Below are 19,344 nucleotides of genomic sequence, written 5' to 3' on the forward strand. Positions count from 1 at the left end.
GGGTGTGTCGTTTGCCAAAATTTCCATAAATTTGGCCTTCGTGAAAAATATTATGCGGTGTTGAGGAAGTTTCGGTGGTTCTTAGGGGAGTATTGGGACTTGGGAGGGAGGGTGGATAAATCATTGCTCCCTGACTTGCGAGCGAACAGTGTAGGTGTTGTGTCATTTACGACTGTTCAAAAATCAGGCAACACCGCTCTTTTGAAATCAGAGACTCCCACATCCGAGAACGAAATAAAGTCTGTGTGGGTGTGTTACTTTGGTCATGTGGGTTTTAAAATGATTTGAAAAAAGAAAGTAGTTCTAATATGAGACATTGTAGAATCGCTCATTAATTACATCATTTCCCCTTCTTGGTGTCGTTTGAAATATACATACACTATATTTGTACTAAGTGGTTCTGGCATGTATAAAACACACACGTATATATGAATTATTTATCAGCTTACCTTTAAATCAAACTACGAATATACATACACCCATACAGTCAGCTAAAATATTCAGCAATATTGAAACAACTGTGACGTATAAATTAGTTTTGTACCTTCCCAGTCGGCGGCAGTTGAATTTGGTCATGAATTGGGTTTATTTCATACGTAGGTGGTCCACTTGAATAAATTTATGGCTTTGAAAACGTTTTTTAGGGAAAAAGGAGATAATTAAAATAAAGTGAGAGAGTTGAAACCATAAGTCACAGAACGTTAACTGAAAGTTATACAGGTCAGTCCTTCTTTGGCATCGTGAGTAACATAATGCATCCATAACCTGTAGAATTTCATAATCCACTTCGTGCATGTGCAGTATACGCGATTTCTATACGCTACAATAACACGACTGCTATTACTATATTAGTTTAAAATTTACCAAACCACACAAATGTTATTCGTCTTAAATTCACAAGGTACGTTTGAAAGTTTGATCTTTCATGGTTGTGGACTATGTTCTTCATAGTCTCAATGTGATAAACTACAGTTGTAACACGGTTTGAATGCTTTAAACAATTTACTTTAATTTAAAACGTATACATCCTTTATGTATTTACAAAAGTATTAAAATGTTTTAAACAAGTTTTTTTTTAATTACACATTTTCCGAATGATTTTTTTTTTTTGTTACTGCCAAAAAGTTTGTTCAAATAAGTTAATCAGAACTGGACCTACAGTTTAAAGTGGTATCTGAACCATTGTGCTGGTGCGTCCAGTGGGATCAAACCTAGTACCCCTTGATTACAAGGTGACAGAATCACCACTACCACATAAGGGAGGCTGTTTTGTTAATGTATTAATCAGGTCAGGTCGTAGGTCTTATTCAGCCCATACTACAATGCTAGCTTAACAACCTGGTAAAGTTAGTCACTACTAAAAAAAAATGCTTAGAATGACTAGAACGTTTTGATAGTTGACAAATTTTGCATGTGTCCTTGTGAGAGCTAAAAATATGTTGAAACTTTGAGTATATTAATATAATTATTAATTGTCCATCGGCCGAACGCTTCTCACTCGTTTATTTAGTCACTTTTTACATTTGTACTTACCTATTGTGCATTGCGAAACATTCTTTAAACCATTTATAAATAGCCCCACGAACCATACACAGATAGCCCCACGAACCATTCACTGATAGCCCCACAAACCATTCATGGCAAGGTTAGGTTACGTTAGGCAAACATAGTAATATCGTGAAAAACACATGATTTACCGCTCCAGCAGATTCTACGATGACAGAAAATGGTACTACTTTACTATACCGGAGACACCTATCAATGATTTATTTCGCACTTTTTTACATTGCTAACGTACTATTCTGCATTGCGGAACATTTCTTTAGGTGAAATAATGGTTTCTAACGAAAATAATGTCTATTTCTTACATACGATAGCCCCACGAACCATCACGGGGATGAGGTATGCCTACTAGGTTAGGCCTGTTAGGTTTGGTTCCATTAGCACTCCTTTCGTTCAATTTAGCATATACGGACAACATCGGAATTACAAATTCCATGGCATCTTCCACACCCGGCAACAATTTCACGACGCATCCTCGACACGCCATCTTGTAGCAGCAGCAATAGCGCGTGTTGTGCTCTCGTGCAGAAAGCAAATGGCGGCAGCAGCAATAGCACGTCGGAAATATATTTTCGTAGAAAACCACATGCATTCGCATTAAAATGGATCAAAACTACATTCCCGAACATCAACAACACCACAGAAAATGATTTGCGTAAGTACTTTCTCCTGTAAATTTGAAGAAATCCATCTCCGGTATAGTAAAGTGTTACCCAGAAAATAGCTCCACGAAGTATCCAAATGCTAGAAAAACTCATTCCAGTAAGTACTTTCATTAATTGTTGTCAATCGGCTGAACACCTCTCACTCGTTTATTTCATCACTTGTTACATTCGTACTTACCTATTGTGCATTGCGAAACATTCTTTAAGGTGAAATATTGCTTTTCTGACGTTTTGTGACGAGGATAATGTCAATAATAGCCCCACGAACCATTCATGATTGCCCCCAAAAACCATTTATAAATAGCCCCACAAACCATTCATGGCAAGGTTAGGTTAGGTTCGGTTTGGTTAGTTAGGCAAACATTGTAATATCGTGAAAAATGCATGATTTACCGCTCCAGCAGATTCTACGATGACAGAAAATATCTCCACGAAGTATCCAAATGCTAGAAAAACTCATTCCAGTAAGTACTTTCTTGTGTAAAAATGAAGAAATCCGTTCGGCCGATAGGCAACTTTTACCATATAATTTAGCCACTACAAATACCTTTATATTAAAATTTCAATCTCCGAAAAATGTCTGAAATTCCTTTTTTTTCTCATTTTTCCTATTCTGCATTGCTAAGGATTCTTGAAGGTGGGATTTAGCTTTTTTCACGAAAATATTACCTATTTTCGACATATCGAGTAATTATTGTTCATTGTTTTTTCGCTTCGGTAACATGCAATATGGTGGCGACAGGTTGACTAGCGTTGTCGATGCAGTGTTTCCAACCTTGTTGACCAAAAAATACCTAGTGCCATGAACCATGCACGGATAGCCCCAAAAACCATTCAATAACCCCACAAACCATGCATGGCAAGGTTAGGTTACGTTAGGTTAGCTTAGGTAAGGCAAACATAGTTAAAATTGTTATTGAACATCAGAAATATTCTAGATATTTCATGTGAGGATAACATATATTCTGGTTTTTCTTTTCTTTTACATCTGCTACGCCGCGACGCATCCTGTACATGTCATGTTTTCGGAAGTTCATACTCAAAAATGATGCACACTAACATGCACATTTACGTACGTTCTCACAGTTACAAAACCACGTATTTGGAAACACTAACTGGGGGTTACGTCATGAGACGCACAGGACATCTGATTCACGTAGTAGAAGGTAATTGAGGAAAAACCTTTTGTGCATCGGAGAGACATTAACGTCGAAATATACATGATTTACCGGCAGGATAAATTGAACGAAGGGAGAAAATACTTCCACAAACTTCCTAAAGTCTACAGAAACTTTGTTCCGTAAGTACTTTCTCCTGTAAAGTTGAAGAAATACATTTCCCGGAGATAAGAATTTTACCGAATTCGGTAATGCTCAGCTTCTTATAGTATGCACAATTTCCTGGCACCTGATTTTCAGAGCTGGCACCTAGCTCTGAAGAAAATTTTTCAAGCACTGTATATGCATAAAGAATATCTGCTTCATCTACATTGTCCATTTATGAAACTGCACACTCTGTTATCTGATCTGTTGAAATACATGCATTACTTGCATAAGTGTATCTTACTTAACATTGTACTTAAGTTTGTATTTTTCAGGTTATCCTCTAAAGGTATTATGGATAATGATAACAACAATACATTACATGATGTGGTTTCAAACGATCAGTCGAACATCATCAGCACAAAGAATGGTGAAGATGTTGGAAATGTAGCCTTGCAACTGGAAGCAGCAGAAAGTGATTTAGAGACAGCATTGAAAGATTACTGGAACGGAGCAACATTAATGGAAACGAAAAGGAAAGAAAACGGAAGTGGTGATGTTGATAAACCATCAAAGCCAAGAAACGCAAATCGTTTACGAAGTACAGCAGGGTGCATTGATGTCGGCAAAATGTCATCATCTGTATCTGTGAATTTCCTCCGAAACACTACAGCGAGAGGATACAGTAAAAAGAAGTACCCTTTGGATGATTATTTGGTAAGGTTCTTACAGATATGTATGTGTGTGTGTAGCTAATTTGCTTTTCAGCATTTTATGAGAAGATTTTTTTATTAATATTATTTATTAGTTCAACACACGATACATCTCCCAGTTACTTTGAACATATCATACTAATATACTGTACGGTAACGGTTCAGATTGTTTTATCCTTTTTTTCCTCCAAATTCTCCAAGCAGGAAGACTAATTTAGCAATCATTGTCACACAAAATTTGAACCTACCTTAAAGTAATGAGCACTCTTTGGATTTCGAAAAAAGTTATTTATGTTTAAAAAAAACTTAAAAATTACCTTATGCAAGCATGCCTGCTTCCCATGGACAATGTATTTTCAGTTGACAAGCGACTGTAAGTGTCTTAGACTAGTGGGAATTAATGAAGAAGTAAATCGGAACCTTACTAGAATGCATTTAGGGACTTTATTTTAATGCGAAGGGAACCAAACCTGGCCTGCCTAATCTAACTACGAAAACATGTATTGAATAAAATCTTAAGCAATCGCTACAACTCTGCAGTATGTGTTAATAGTAGTAAATCGAAATCGAACCATGTTAATGTTGCATTCGTAGCATGATGAAATCGCAATACTTGGGCCCACTGTACATACCAAATAAGATACATAATGAACATCTATGTACATAATATTTACACAAAGTTATGTATGAAAAACTAAATATGCTGACCAAGGCAGTAATTTATTTTATTAAAAACATAAACTAAACGTTTAGTTTATGTTTTTAATAAAATAAATTACTGCCTTGGTCAGCATATTTAGTTTTTCATAATCATGGAAACAAGGCTTAATGGTGTTATAAAAGTTATGTAGTTATTGATGTATTTTATCTTCAGTGCACTATATGTGTGTGTGTGAATACATGAAAGTGTGCAGTTCTTAGTAGCTCAGGGCCTCCCCGATGGCGCAGTGGTAGCGTCCTCGCCTTGTAGTCAAGGGGTCCCGGGTTCGATACCCGGTGGAGGCACATGGCACAGTGGTTCGGATCCCACTTTAAACCGTAGGTCCAGTCCCGATTAGCCTTACTGTGCACAAAGTGGACTTAAAACACCAACTCAAACCAACTCTTAGTAGCTCATTCTCACTGCACATGAAAACTTATGCTAGTTGACACTTGACCTTTTCATGTAGAATAGTTTCCTTTGCCTTGCACTGTAATAGCCAACATTAAAGGTTAAAATTTATAAGTTTTGGATGGTTAGTAATTTGTGTAAGATATCTTGCTCAAAACGGCAGCCAGCAGGAAGCCCAATCATCTGTTCGACTGCAAGTTTCTTCTTAGGTAAATGCGGCAACAGTGGGTCACTGCCATAAAGGCAGGTACCGCACTGAAGAGAGCTTTGCTTGACTCTAGGCAGAGGCGTGGTGTGCATGTAGCCGCTGTTACCGCAGGTGACACCAAAATATAAAGAATTGAAGAACCTGTCTTAAAATATTATTACGTACATAAACTGGTAATATTGTCGTAAAGTAAACATTGCAGACTGACATTTTTTTCTGACACCGGCAAAAGCGAAGAGGAGGACTGATCCGGTACCCTCCTCAGGCAACATGAGGAAAGGGTCCTGAGCCACCGCAAGGAAGACTTCGCGCCGCGGCAAAGACTGTTATGGTGGGAGGAGGAGGCGGGTTATTGCCTGCCTGTTTAGCCGCCGCAGTTGCCGGGGATCGTTACCAGATACAGATCAGTGTTGCCACATTCAATTGACAGAAAAGAGCTAAGTCGCCTAATCGGGTCTAACTTACTCTGAAGGTGTCCAGTCACACTGGGAACGATGGCGCAGTGGTAGCATCGCCGCCTTGTAATGAAGGGATCGCGGGTTGGATACCCGGTGGAGGCACAAGTGGTTAGGATCCCACTTTAAACTGTCCCGATTAGCATTACTGTGCATGAGTGAACTTAAATCGCCAAATCAATATTTTAAAAAATCAAATCACACTGGGGGAAAAGCAAACTAGCAAGTGATATTTTGTATTTACACTAAATATCAGCGATTACGAAAGTCCTCTTTGTCCTTCTTTGACATCATGGGCGAGAAGGAGAGTTGGGGATAGTCATGGGGTCCGTTGTCCTTCTAAAAATGTCAACCTGGTTACAGGAATTACGTAATTGTTGAAAGGGCCGATTGAGATTGACATACGTTGTCGCAGGAAAACATAATTTCGGATTGAAGCAATGTTTCTGAGGTGGTAGAACTGTTTTTGTGTGAAAACAATACTTACAAGCATAATTTCCCGATTGTTATCTTAGCATGCTCTGAAGTGTCAGGTGTCGCAGGTTCGAATCCTCAGCAAGAAATGGTTATTTCAGTGGTCGTTGTTATTATTTTACTTACTTAATTATAAAAAATAATAATTACATACACAAAGAAATAATAATTTTATTTCAATAATTCACCATTCATCCTCATCGTCATGATTATCCTATAAAGCGAAATCCTTAAAGGTAGCAAAGGACGTAAAATATACGAAATAGTAGTGGTGTCAGAAATGAGATTTCAGTGGATTTAGCGAAACATGGGAGTGGGAGTAGTTAGGAAACAGATGAAGCCTACATCTACTCTTCATACGTCTTATTTGAAACGAAAAGTTTCGCGATTTGGGCAAATCTGGTTTCAAAAGAACTAAGATGGCAACAGTAGTAGAACTGGACTTCTTGCAGGTTCCGAAGGAAATATTGAGTAAGCGCCGATGCTGAGAGGGGAGGGGGCAAGGATGGTGCTTCACGTGTTACAAAAGTAAACAACGGTTTGCGGGAGGGACTGTGCAGTGCGAGTTTTGTGAGTGGTGTTTTTCGTCTTTATGTTGTTTTCGGGCATTGTCAATTAATTAACAAGTGGAATGGAGCTTGCTCCGAGTTCCGAGGTGGCGGGTTCATCCTATCTGAACAGTGTGTGTAATTGTGCGATAGAAGATATTTTGAAGCAATCTTTCGGTTCGTTCTTTTGCAGGAAAAAGCGAAATTGTGGCGAAAGGGAGGCCAAAGCCTATTTTGAACGATTTGAAAACCAAGTCGTCTGCTGGATATGACCGACATTTCAATGTTTCGTGGTATAATGACTATCCGTGGTTATGTGGATGTGCGCAGTTGTCGAAACTCTTTTGTTGGTCATGTACTCTATTTTCGGGTGAAAAAACGTGTGGAATTCAGGTGTGGATAACATGGACCATGACCATGACGCACCCAAAAATTCAAATTCAAATGAAAAACTTCACTTTATGACAGCATCATAGAAATTTTTTGATTTGATTTGATTGATTTTGCTTCGCTTGTGCCACTTTTGGCTAATTTGCGAAGATGGGGATGAGTGATGATATGATTATGGCCAGAAATGAATGGAAGGTTCTTTTGTTTGGGGTTGCTCTACAGGGAAACTGAAGGTAAACCAGTCATGTTCTCTCATTTATAGTTTAAATCAAGATTCCACCGATAGGACCTTATACCAGAATCTTCTAGTGCAAATTGAAGATGCAGATAACCTATTGTAAATACTCTGACACTAGCTAATAGAGAAGAGTGATAGAATGATACTGTGCAAAATGGTGGTTGTGAAATCCAGGGATAAAACAAGTGTGGCATCAATATTAAAAGATCCTTGTTTTCTTCTTTCAAAATTTAGGTGCACAGATTATTTGAGAGTGTGGGGTGCTAGAGTAATTACGGTATTTTACGCTCTTAATGTTTGATGTCTGTACTCAAGCAAATTCATGTTGATTCCACATTCGTTTCTCAGCCTCCACAAGTTGATGACTCGGAACCTTCAGTGAAATGTCGGAATCCAGAATCAACACTGATCGTTGAGAAAGCAGAGGTTCTTCTGCGAGATGCGAGAAAACAGCTGCAAAACTTGCAGTTGGATTTAGCCTTGAGGAAGAGTCATGTAATGAATTCAATTAATGCTGCAGGGTCACCGTCAAGCAGTTCTCCAATGGACAGGTATGCTTTGCATTTTTTGTTGTGGTGGTTTTTGTATTCATGTCTACTTTATGTTCAGCAGTGACATGGCCAACGAGGGTGACAGACGTTATAATCCCCACCCCTTATAGATCCATCTTTCGTTTGAAAATTTGAAATGATAGTAAAATGAAGTGTTGCCATATTAAGAAAAATCAGAAGTCATACCCTTGTCCATCTTTATGGCCATATTCCTCTGTTACTAAAATGGTCACACAATGTGAAACTTGACACCAGCAAATTTCTGTGGCATTCAAGTCAACTTTTGTGTTAAGTCATTATAGGGCACTTAGAATTGTGTTTAAGAATGGATAATACTAACTGAATCTGAACATTTTATGATGTACGTGGCAAATCCATTATTCAAATGGAACAAAAAGAAAACTCCCACTTGATTTAGGTAATTTTGATGTCCACTTGCTCATTCTTTCACTACATTCCATTACTGTTGATGCATTGGTCGAAATGATTAATGTAAAAATTAACAAATACATAAATAAGTAAGATATTTGTGGACCTTTGGAAAACAGTAGCAGACTAGGCCTAGAAATAACTGAAATTATGGGAGCACTTAATATTCAAAATGTTAAAATCAGGTTTCTTTTCATTCAGCTTGAAATTGTTTCCATGTATGTGTTTGTTATTGAAACTTAATGGCATGTTTTGTAATGGGAGTTACGTGTCATTAATTTTTTGTTTAATTCTTTTACAGTGAGGAAACCAAAATACATATCAGGAGAGTTGTTGATGCAAAGATTCAAGAACTGGAAGCTACAGTTCAGGTAATGTTCATCTGAATAACAGTCCACCAGTCAATAAGTGCCTTATATCTGTCTGAATTTTGAAGTTTATTACGATCTAACAGCTTTTCAATTCCTCAGAAAGGCAGTTGCTACTTTCAAGCCTAAACCTTTTGGTATCATGCTTATTTAAATAATTTAGTGAAGTAATAACTAAAAAAAAAGTCTCCTTTCTACAGACTTTCCGGACCTCCTCAGTGGCATAGTGGAAACACTGTTGCCTAGTAATCAAGGAGTCAGACCTATCATCAAGTGTAAATATATTTTCCCCATCATAATTAGACATCTTAAATTTTTGCATTCACAATAACACCCAAAGTCACTGGTTATTACCTAAAAGTAATTTTAAGTGTATAAAATGAAATGTTGGCACATTTTTTATGCATTATAAGGCATGAAATTTGTTCTTTTACACAATTTTTAGTGTATCTTGCAAATTCCACCACACATCACTATGTGCTTACGTACATACAAGGCTCATTCAATATATAACTGGAAATATGTTGTAACAAATATTTATTACAAGCACCAAAAGAAACATAGTACTCCTAGCATACTCCCCCCCCCCCCCCCCTAGTTCAATGCACCTACGCCAGTGCTTGATAAGGGCACTGATTCTATAGGAAAAAATCTTTTGGATGCATGCGTAACCACTCATGCACTGCTGACTAAACTTCATCATCATTCTGGAACCTTGATCCACTTAGTGCATCTTTCAGTGGGCTAAAGGTGTGAAAATCTGAAGGTGCAAGATCGGGCAAATATGGAGGGTGGGGTTAGGTCCTCGATGGTAGACAATGTGACATTGGCAGTGTGTGGTCTTGCATTGTCATGGAGCAAAAGCACACCAGTGGACATCAGACCACGTCATGGTTTGATATTTTCTCAAAAAGTAAATAACTAAACAAACATATCATATTGGTTTGGGTGTTTTTGGCAACAAAAATATCTGAAATTTCCAGCCTAATTATCATAGTAATTTTCTCCTTCTAGAGTCGACTGCAGTCTGTGCTCAATATGAAAGGACAGAATGCTTTAACTGTTCAACTGATTGACCCAACTGGAAAATCTGGTTCAAAGCTACATCCAAGTCAAGTAAAGAAAAGAGCAGCGGAGAAGGAACCGGAAGGGACGAAGGTAGCTCTTGGAAAGCCCCAAAAGCAGCTGGGCAGAACTGCTTTTCCTAGGACCTTGCCATCAGGCGTAACCAAGGAGTTTGTGGAAGAATTAACCAGAGTCAAGTCTTCCATTGATGGAACCTATAGAATTGCTAATACAGTGAAGTCTTCCTTGAGATCCACTTCAAATAATGTAAATGCCAAAATCAGACAGAACCCTAGTGATATGTCAGTGTTTCCACTACTCAGTTCAAAGTTGTGCCAAGATTTAGCAGTTCAAGAATCCATACTTCGTTCTCAGCAAGCTCGTATAAATGCGTTGAAGGTCAAACCAGCATATGGAGATCAAGAAAAGTGTCTGTCTGTAGAGAGTTCCCAAGTCAAACAATTACAAAAGAATAAATTTGCATATCAAGTACAAAACAAGTGGGTTGGCAACTCTGTTTACATGTGTGAACCTCCATCTACTCGCAAAGTTAGCGCTCAGTCTGCCATATCTTTAACCCCATATCGTCATTCTACAAAGACACCAAAACAAGTTAAAGTTTATCGTGAAATTGCCACCAACACCTCACCATTGACAAGTGTGCAAAAGAATCGTGAGATCCATCTACCAAGAAATGCTCTCGTTAGCTTTAAAGTCCAAGAACCTCGTCCGGAGCCTAAATCAACCATGCTCGGTGTGTGTTCGCTTCCGAGTGTAGAAATCAAAGGTGACATGGTTCTTCAGAGACTGCCAAGTGTTAATATAGAATCAGTGCCACGTTTTGAACCCGATAAAAAGGAAAGTAATGTAAGATTGAATTGTGTTGCTTTTAAAGATGTTCGGGATGAAAAGAACCAGGCTGAATGTGCTAGTAAATCTAGTATTAGTACAGATTTTCATGTAGCAGAAGCAGCAAACCCTTCAAATGCAGGTATTGTTTTTTTGAAATTCAATTATATACATAACTACATGTGTTACACGGGAGAGTCAAATGAAAAAAGAATGAATTTGATTTTGTTTCTTATGTGATAGATTTCTGTATGTAGGGTTGCACAAGTTTGCTGCATTTTAGCACAGACCCAGGGGCGCCGACTTGTCAAAATTATTGGGGGGGGGGGGGGGGGGGCCTCTGATCACTGAAATAAATTAATGAATGACTAATGCTCTCCCTTTTTTAAGTTTTAGCCTCAGTGTTCAGAATCTCATAAAAGCTAGGGGTGTGCGGGATCCCCAAAAGTCGGGACTGGGATTGGGAAAAAAAATTCCCATCCTGATCCTGACTTCGAGGAAATGATTTCCCAACTTTTGGAGATCCTGAGCAGTCGGGAAATACCGAACGATCATTTTCTGCATTGTCAAATTCTGGAATTTATCGTAAATTGTTAGTTTTTAATCCAGAAATCACTTAAAGTGAAAATGACATGTAGAATTCGAGATTTTCAGAGCTTCGGGAAATTTAAATTGGAAATTATTCCCATCCCGCACACCCCTAATATAAGCCCATGAATTCCTCAAAAATATCAAATTTTTTATTCACAGTTCGAATGCAGAATATTAATATGTCACAAGTTTCCTCAACCATAATAGCAAAATATTCCCGTCTTTTAATATCTGCTACCACGGAGCGCAAAACAGATTTCCCTAATATATCAATGATCTCGTTCTAAATGTTATGTGAGCCATTTGTAGCCCGAACGTCCCATCCACTACCCTAGTTCATGCACATCGTCTTTTGAAACTCTTTTTAGTAAAAATTTTAACAATACTCATAATTACATACTTAATATATAGTAATAAGTCATGTGTTTTCCTGTCTCTGGTCATAGCCTCCCCAAAGTTGATGGTTTAGCAGTCTCAGCCCCCAAAGTTGATGGTCTAGAAAATTTTAAATGTGTATTTAAAGTTAAGTTCTAAGTTCATGTGGCACAATTCAGAGTAAACTTTACAAGAGAAGCAAAATAATACATTAGATCCTCTAAAGCAAAATTATTTGGGGGGCTCTGCCCCACCATCGAGCTCCAAGCCCCATGGAGTTGGCACCTATGCACAGACCTATTGACAATCTACTTATATTTTAAACTTGGAGTTAGTACCTGTGTACCTTAAGAAGAAAAAGTCTTTGGGCTCAACGTGCAGTCACTTATGAGCCTTTTCAGGCTGACAGAGGACAAGAAACCACTCCTCTTCATTGGTGCAAGTGTGCAGAGGCGGCGCTACCTTTAAAATGACAAAAATTGCAGTTTGAAGCTCATTTGATCAGTGTTGCAGCCTTGATATCGTTTTATAAATAACAGTTGGATACCTCATGTAAATTTGAGCTGTATGCAGTCAGCCACATAATTTTTGTCGGACTTATAAGATTTTTATTTGACTTTCTCTTATATTTATATCATGTTCTATTGTTTATGCAGCCAATTATGATCCACACAGATGCTAATTTGCCCATTCCTATCTTTAAATTCTTTAAATATGTACATACAACTGGCTGTACTGTGGATCACCAAGTGATTCAGAGACTTTGAAACACGGTAAATTTCCCTGATATTTTCAAGACTTTTCCAGAAAAAGTAATTTCCATTACTTTTTCATGCTTTCCAAACTGGTACCAATCCTAAGTCTTAGGATAAGTTCGAAGTTCGACAACAAGCTAAACATGTGTCACTTGCATGTTGCTCGGACTATACTGTTTTCTCAATGGTGTGCATCGTGCCGCTTCAGTCTGTTGTTCTTGCATGCACGGTGAATGCTTTGCTTTATACTGAAGGAGACTGTGTTGCTTGTCATCTGTGACTTCAGTCTGAAAGCTCCTTCAGTGGCACACATCGTGTCGCCTCGGTCTTTGTTTGTGCATGTGTGGTGAATGCTTGCTTATAGACTAAAGGGGCTCATGTCGCTTGTCACTTCAATGTTACACCCCACTGTAATGTGTTGCTTCGGTCTGAATGTTCTCTATACTTAACAAGATTGTTAGTTACTTCATCAGAGATTAAGATTAAATTTAGCCTGCAAATTTCAGAAAACAAATTGCAAGTACTGTCTGAAAGAATTCTGGCATTTTGATAGAAGGTTCCTTTCATAATCATGAATGGGCCTCTGGAGTGGCATAAATTAATGCTGTCACACAAACTAAAGGTTAAAAGATTAAAAATCAGTAACTTACATGTGTGAGCATGAGATTTATCGAACTACGTTTCGAAGGTTATACTACCTCCTTCTTCAGGTTGTAAAGTAAAAGTAAAGTGTTCCCCTGTGCATAGCACCACGCCATGAAGGCGTATAGAGGGTGTGGGGGTAACGCCCCACACTTCCTTGATCCGGTCGTGAGTGGGGGTGATGTGATCAGCATCACGCCCCTGACCGCCTTTACCCCCCAGGGTTTCCCCCAGGTACCCATGTTATTCGACGCTGGGTGGGCACCGGGGCCGCTTTCACCGTTAGAAAAGTTCCCGGATTTGAACCGGCCGGGGATCGAACCCGGGACCTTGAGCATGGTAGTCAGACGCGTTACCGACTGAGCCACCGCGGCCAACTTCAGGTTGAAACAATGTTTTCAGACACCTGACATGGTGCCTCGTCGAGAAAGTGATGGTTGAGGATTTAGGTTAAAATGGTATAGGAAAGACACTTTCTAAAAAAATAATGTAAAATACACATACTAAAACCGCGCAATACTCTATAAAAACAAAAGAACGTTCAAAGCGGATGAAGGCGAACTGCCGTTCAGTGCTCAGGGTAGGCGAATGCACGGTGTCAGCTCATACCTGGAGAAGGAAAATTCCCCCCCCCCCCCCCCCCCCCCCCGCTCTTTCCTCAACTGGGGCTCGTGAGTCACCAATCCAAGCTGAATTGAACTTCCACCTCGGTGGCTTTCCTAACCTCAGGGGTAACATGGAAGCCCATCTCGTCTCTACTCCCGGCGGCTTTATCCCATTTTTTAAAAAAGTTTATCCAGCCGTCTTCCAAATTCCCATCATCCCTATTGAGTTTATTCCTATTATCCGTGCATATATAGGCTGCCTCATACACATTCCTGTCCAATTTATTGTTAATCTTCCTAATGACTTCTCTTTTGGCGATCTTATGCCAGTTAACTAATACGTGTTCAGATAATCCTGTCTTGGGTATACCCTCCTTTACATCTTTATCGTGGCTGCCCCACCTAATTTGCATACTCCTCCCGGTCTGTCCCACGTATTCCTTTCCGCATTCACATACTATCCTGTACACTCCCTTTTGCTCTTCAGGGTTATCGCGCCTATCTCCCCTCCCTTTCTTATAAGACGTGAAGTGTTTTTCAATGCTCCGAGGTGATCTCACCCCACATTTTATCCCGTATCCCCTTACGGATTTTTCAATTTTCTCGGAAACACCCTTAAAATATGGAATCCTGACAAAATACGTGTTCTTTTCACCGTTTCCTACCTCCGTTTTATCTTCATCTTTATAATTTTGTGATAGTTCTTGTCTAACAATCTCTTTTGCTTTCCTAGCTACTTTTTCCATGTTGCGGATAGTATACCCATTCTTTATACCCACCTTCTTTATCCATTCTTCTTCTTTTTCTTTCTCTTTTTCGTCTCCTTTCGGCGCGAATGAAAAAGTTAAGAAAAACATTTAACTTAGTTCTATTCGAATGTTGGGATCTCTTATGGAGGTACAGCTTGCCAGCCAACGGTTTATGAAAGACCCCTGTTACAATCCGTTGTCCGGTTTTAGTAAGGCACAAGTCTAGAAAGTGAATCTTTCCGTTGGTCAGATCTTCTCTGGTAAAACCAATTCTGGGATCTTGCTTGCCCAATTGGTTGAAAATGCTATCAAGTTTGTTTTCATTCCCTATGATGAGGATGTCATCTACGTATCTCCCATAGTATTTTACCCCTCCTCCCACATGCTCCATGGCAGCTTTTTCGACATAGTGCATGAAGATGTTGGCCACGAGACCGGAAATGGGGTTACCCATGGCCAACCCTTCTTTTTGTCGGAAGATTTTATCGTTAATGTAGAAGTAATTGTACCCCGTAATGAGAAAAAACCACCTGACATATTCCCAGGTGACCAAGATTTCAACATTTTGGTCTATTAACCATCTATACAAGCAATCCCCGGCTTTGTCCCGGGGGACACTGGGATACAGATTAATAACATCGAAACTACAGATTGTGTCTTGTTCTTCTATGGTAAGTTTCTCAATGGTTTCTTTGACCATAAGGGAGTTTTTGATACTAAACTGAGTGTCCATATTAATTTCCCCCAACCTCTTAATCATTTCTTTAGCAAGACCATAACCCGGATGCGCATACATGGGGGGGGGGGGGGGGGGAGTTTTCCTTCTCCAGGTATGAGCTGACACCGTGCATTCGCCTACCCTGAGCACCGAACGGCAGTTCGCCTTCATCAGCTTTGAACGTTCTTTTGTTTTTATAGAGTATTGCGTGGTTTTAGTATGTGTATTTTACATTCTTTTTTTAGAAAATGTCTTTCCTAAACCATTTTAACCTAAATCCTCAACCATCACTTTCTCGACGAGGCACCATGTCAGGTGTCTGAAAACATCGTTTCAACCTGAAGAAGGAGCTGGTATAACCTTCGAAACGTAGTTCGACAAATCTCATGCTCACACATGTAAGTTACTGATTTTTAATCTTTTAACCTTTAGTTGGTATTTAATTGTGAGCAATCAGCACATTACCAGTATGTAATTAATGCTGTTGCTTTGTAATAAGAAGGAGTCTGAGGTTTTCAAACTAGGTCCAGTCCCGATTTCTGAAATAGATTTTTTTTTTTTGGCACCATTTGCGTCAAGTCTTAAAAGATTCTGCCACAAAAGGTCCGTTGCACCCAGGGGTTGAAGACTAATTTCAATATAATTTTATAATTGAAAGCCAGTCTAAACATAATTGAACTATGATTATACTATAGTTGATATATTAATATTAATTAAGGGTGCATATTTATTTCCATATAAACTTTAAAGATCAGAAATGAGTGAAATTGTTGGAATCAGGGCATTGACTTGTAAGGAATAAATTTACTGGGCTGTGGTCTCACAAAGGTTGAGAACCAGTGCAACAAACAGCCAAAATACATCACTAGTTACTCCGTGCCCAGGTTTAGCAGCCATTTAACCAAATTATACATGATGTACTACAAAGCCAGAATACAAATATATTTTACTGAACACAAAATTTAATGTAGAGAGATTTGATACTAGATTTTCAAAAGGTATAGCAGTATTTTCTTTTCTGCTTCATGTATGTGTTCGTATAACAAATTCAAACATTGAAAATCATCATACTATTAGATTCCATTAAAAACATGTACAAAACTACTCTAGTTATGTGAATATGTTTACTACATCTATATATTTAACAAGCCTGCCGAAATATGAAGATAACACTCGGAAAGACCTGCCCATTCAAAAAAAGCCAACTATCTTGAAAACACTGTTTTTATCTAGGTACGATCTTTATATTGTAAATTGTATTGTATATTTTAGGGATGGGACCGATTAATCGGTACTCTATTGGTATCAGCCGATATAGGCATATCGGTTTATCGGTAAAATTACCAATTATTTTACCGATCCAATATATCGATAAATATCTTATAATTTAGTGCAAAATTCTGCCATTTTGTTTTAATTTTTATGGATAATCTCCGTACCCTTCTTTGTAAAAAAGTAAATGTCTAATTATTCAACTTCTTTTGCACTGCAGTCACCTTGAAACACACATTTATTAAGGAGATCAATGAACATTTCAGGTTCTTCAAGGACCATTTCTAATTTTATATCGGATCGGTAGAATATCGGTTATCGGTATCGGTAAATTTTATATCGGTACTTTATCGTTATCGGCCAAAATTTCATATCGGCCCGCCCATCCCTAGTATATTTAGAAATGAGTGTCTATTTTACAGTAGGAAGATAAACGAAAACTGTGGAACAGGAAAAATACTGCCAACTCCTGTATTTCCATTGATTTCAAACACTTGTGAAATAAGCCACTGGAAAAATTGTTTTTTTTCTTTTCAAAAAAGCATTTTTTTCCGACCGCTTCCAACTCTAATTTTTACATAAAAGCTCATTATACCCTTTCCAACTATTAATTTCTGCTCAGTTTACTTTTAATATTATAAAAAACTTGGGATTCTAAGTGTAGTCTTGAGCTAAAAATGCAGTGGCCTTTTTACATAATGTTTAAATACATGAATAACTAACTGGTTCGAAAAATTTTGGTTCTTGGTCTGGAAAAGTCAGGGAATTTTATTTTCATAAAATTGAAGATTTGTATGCTGAAAGACACTTTCATCTTCAGGTTTATGTCCCAATGTACTCTTTTTTTTTGAGAGTGCCTTTTCATCAATTGTATGTAATCAATTAAAATCAGATTGTTTTTAGCAGTATGTATTTCTCAGTTGTTATGATTAAGCCCAAAGACACATGAAAGCGCTGGCAACTTTATTTGGAAGTATGTTGCCTGCGGATGTTGTGCAGTACTGATTTGAAGTCAGGAAATGTGGCATATAATCATTGATTTAAGTGTTTTGCTATTGTGGAGACTAGATATGCTTCATACAGTAACAAATCTAATTTCTTTAACAGGCTTTGAGTCACCATTACCTGGAAACAATGTACCGTGTACTGTTTCTGAAGGAAATGTTCCTTACATATCCTTGATTCACAAACTTCCGCTGCAGTTGTTTCCAGAGGGAAAGGACAGTTTGAAACCGATGCAGGAAGATAAGGATATTCAGGAAGATCACGAAAATGTTCCAGACATGTAAGTTTCCCTCTACATTTTCATAAATATAAAAATATGCAATTACCAGGGTTTACTCAGTACGTGGACCATATATGAACACAGAAAATTCTTTGTGGATAATTCAAGAAGTAAATAATTTCAAAAGGCAAAATTGGACCTGGGTTCAATACCTGGTGGAGGCACATAGTGGTTCGGATCCCACTTTAAACTGTAGGTCCAGTCCCAATTATCCTTACTGTGCAAAAAGTGGACTTAAAATACCAAATCAATCAATCAAAAGGCAAAATTGTCCTGCTTTTGTTATGTTCAGTTTGCTATTTCTACTAGGTTAACAATAAATGAACCAGTCAGTGCTTACATTTATTTAATCTCTCTTCTGCCAACATAAATACAGCATTCATGATGGATGCTGTAAACGCGGTGTACAATTACTTACGTGAAATTTAGAAATTTCGCACTTCCAAATTTCAGTACACCCACATGACTGGTGCATATGCTTGGCATTTTTATGAAAGTACTTTTTGATGTTACAGGTTTCAAGACACATCTTTTTCCAATTTGCTCATTAAAATGTTTCCAAATGGAGCAGGAAGTGCGAGTGAAAGTTCATCCTCATCTGTTGCCGAACATGGAGAAGGGTTCCCTGTTGGTGTTTCACTGTCATTGCCTGGACGGGGTACACAGACTGAACCATCGGTTATACAGGTATTTGTGTTCTCATTCGGAAATATATCATCGCACCAATGTCAAAACCATAAATGTGCAACTTTTGACTTAAGTGTTCTGACTAGGTTTTGTTCATAGATCCATCCCCATGTCAACTTATACGACTTAATAAAATACACATAAGTGGGCATATATTTCACCGATGACAACACATCCAAATGTAAATCCAGTTTTTTTCTCTCTCTCTCTCTCGCTCTTGCTCTCTCTCTCGCTCTCTCTTGGGATGTTGAATATTAAAATGCTTTATCTCAAAAGATAGTCCCACACTGGCTGTGTGCTCCGGCATAATACTTCGGGCTCCGACTGTGGGACGTGCATAGGCTCAAGTCTCCTGGGGGAAGCTGACATCTTTTCTCCTGAGATTTCAACTTGTGTATGAGACCAGCGACCACCCACCATCATGAGGAATGGGCACGGTTGGGGGGAGGGGGCAGATGCTAAGAATAAGTATGTAGTGTACAAATAATGAATGGAGGTTCGTCGTGCTGACCAAACATCACCCCCTAACTGGTTAGATGATCTCCCATCTGTAGTGGGATTGAGGCTGGCAGTTGCTACATAGGCCCTGGTCCTCACGGACTGTTATGCCCCAGGTTGTTATGCCTCAAAAGAAAGATTTAACACATTCTTTCTTTTGGCATTGGTATGACTATTAATAACTGCTGATTTGATGGCAGGAATATTGTTACTTTTCTTAAGTGTTGATATCTTTCATCAAATGGTGCTATAAGTGGTCTAGTGAGTGCTTTCTTGAT

The 19,344-nt window shown here is 38.5% G+C and overlaps 1 protein-coding gene across 2 annotated transcripts in view; it reads left to right on the plus strand.

The window, feature by feature from the left end:
* Positions 1-562: 562 nt before the first annotated feature.
* Positions 563-19,344, plus strand: part of LOC145980954 (uncharacterized) — a 67,324-nt gene continuing 48,542 nt past the window's right edge. The window contains exons 1-7 of one of the 2 annotated variants that reach the window (XM_083114038.1): positions 563-720; positions 3,826-4,207; positions 7,976-8,178; positions 8,909-8,978; positions 9,990-11,031; positions 17,704-17,881; positions 18,397-18,568. In XM_083114038.1, coding sequence (XP_082970164.1) covers positions 3,845-4,207; positions 7,976-8,178; positions 8,909-8,978; positions 9,990-11,031; positions 17,704-17,881; positions 18,397-18,568 — 2,028 coding nt within the window. In that variant the 5' untranslated portion in view covers positions 563-720; positions 3,826-3,844. Of the gene's footprint in view, positions 721-775; positions 902-3,825; positions 4,208-7,975; positions 8,179-8,908; positions 8,979-9,989; positions 11,032-17,703; positions 17,882-18,396; positions 18,569-19,344 lie in introns of those variants that run through there. The other variant, XM_083114039.1, reaches the window with a different exon arrangement.

This window comes from Lepisma saccharinum, chromosome 28 (genome assembly GCF_977018435.1).
Source record: "Lepisma saccharinum chromosome 28, izLepSacc3.1, whole genome shotgun sequence".
Classification (NCBI taxonomy): domain Eukaryota; kingdom Metazoa; phylum Arthropoda; class Insecta; order Zygentoma; family Lepismatidae; genus Lepisma; species Lepisma saccharinum.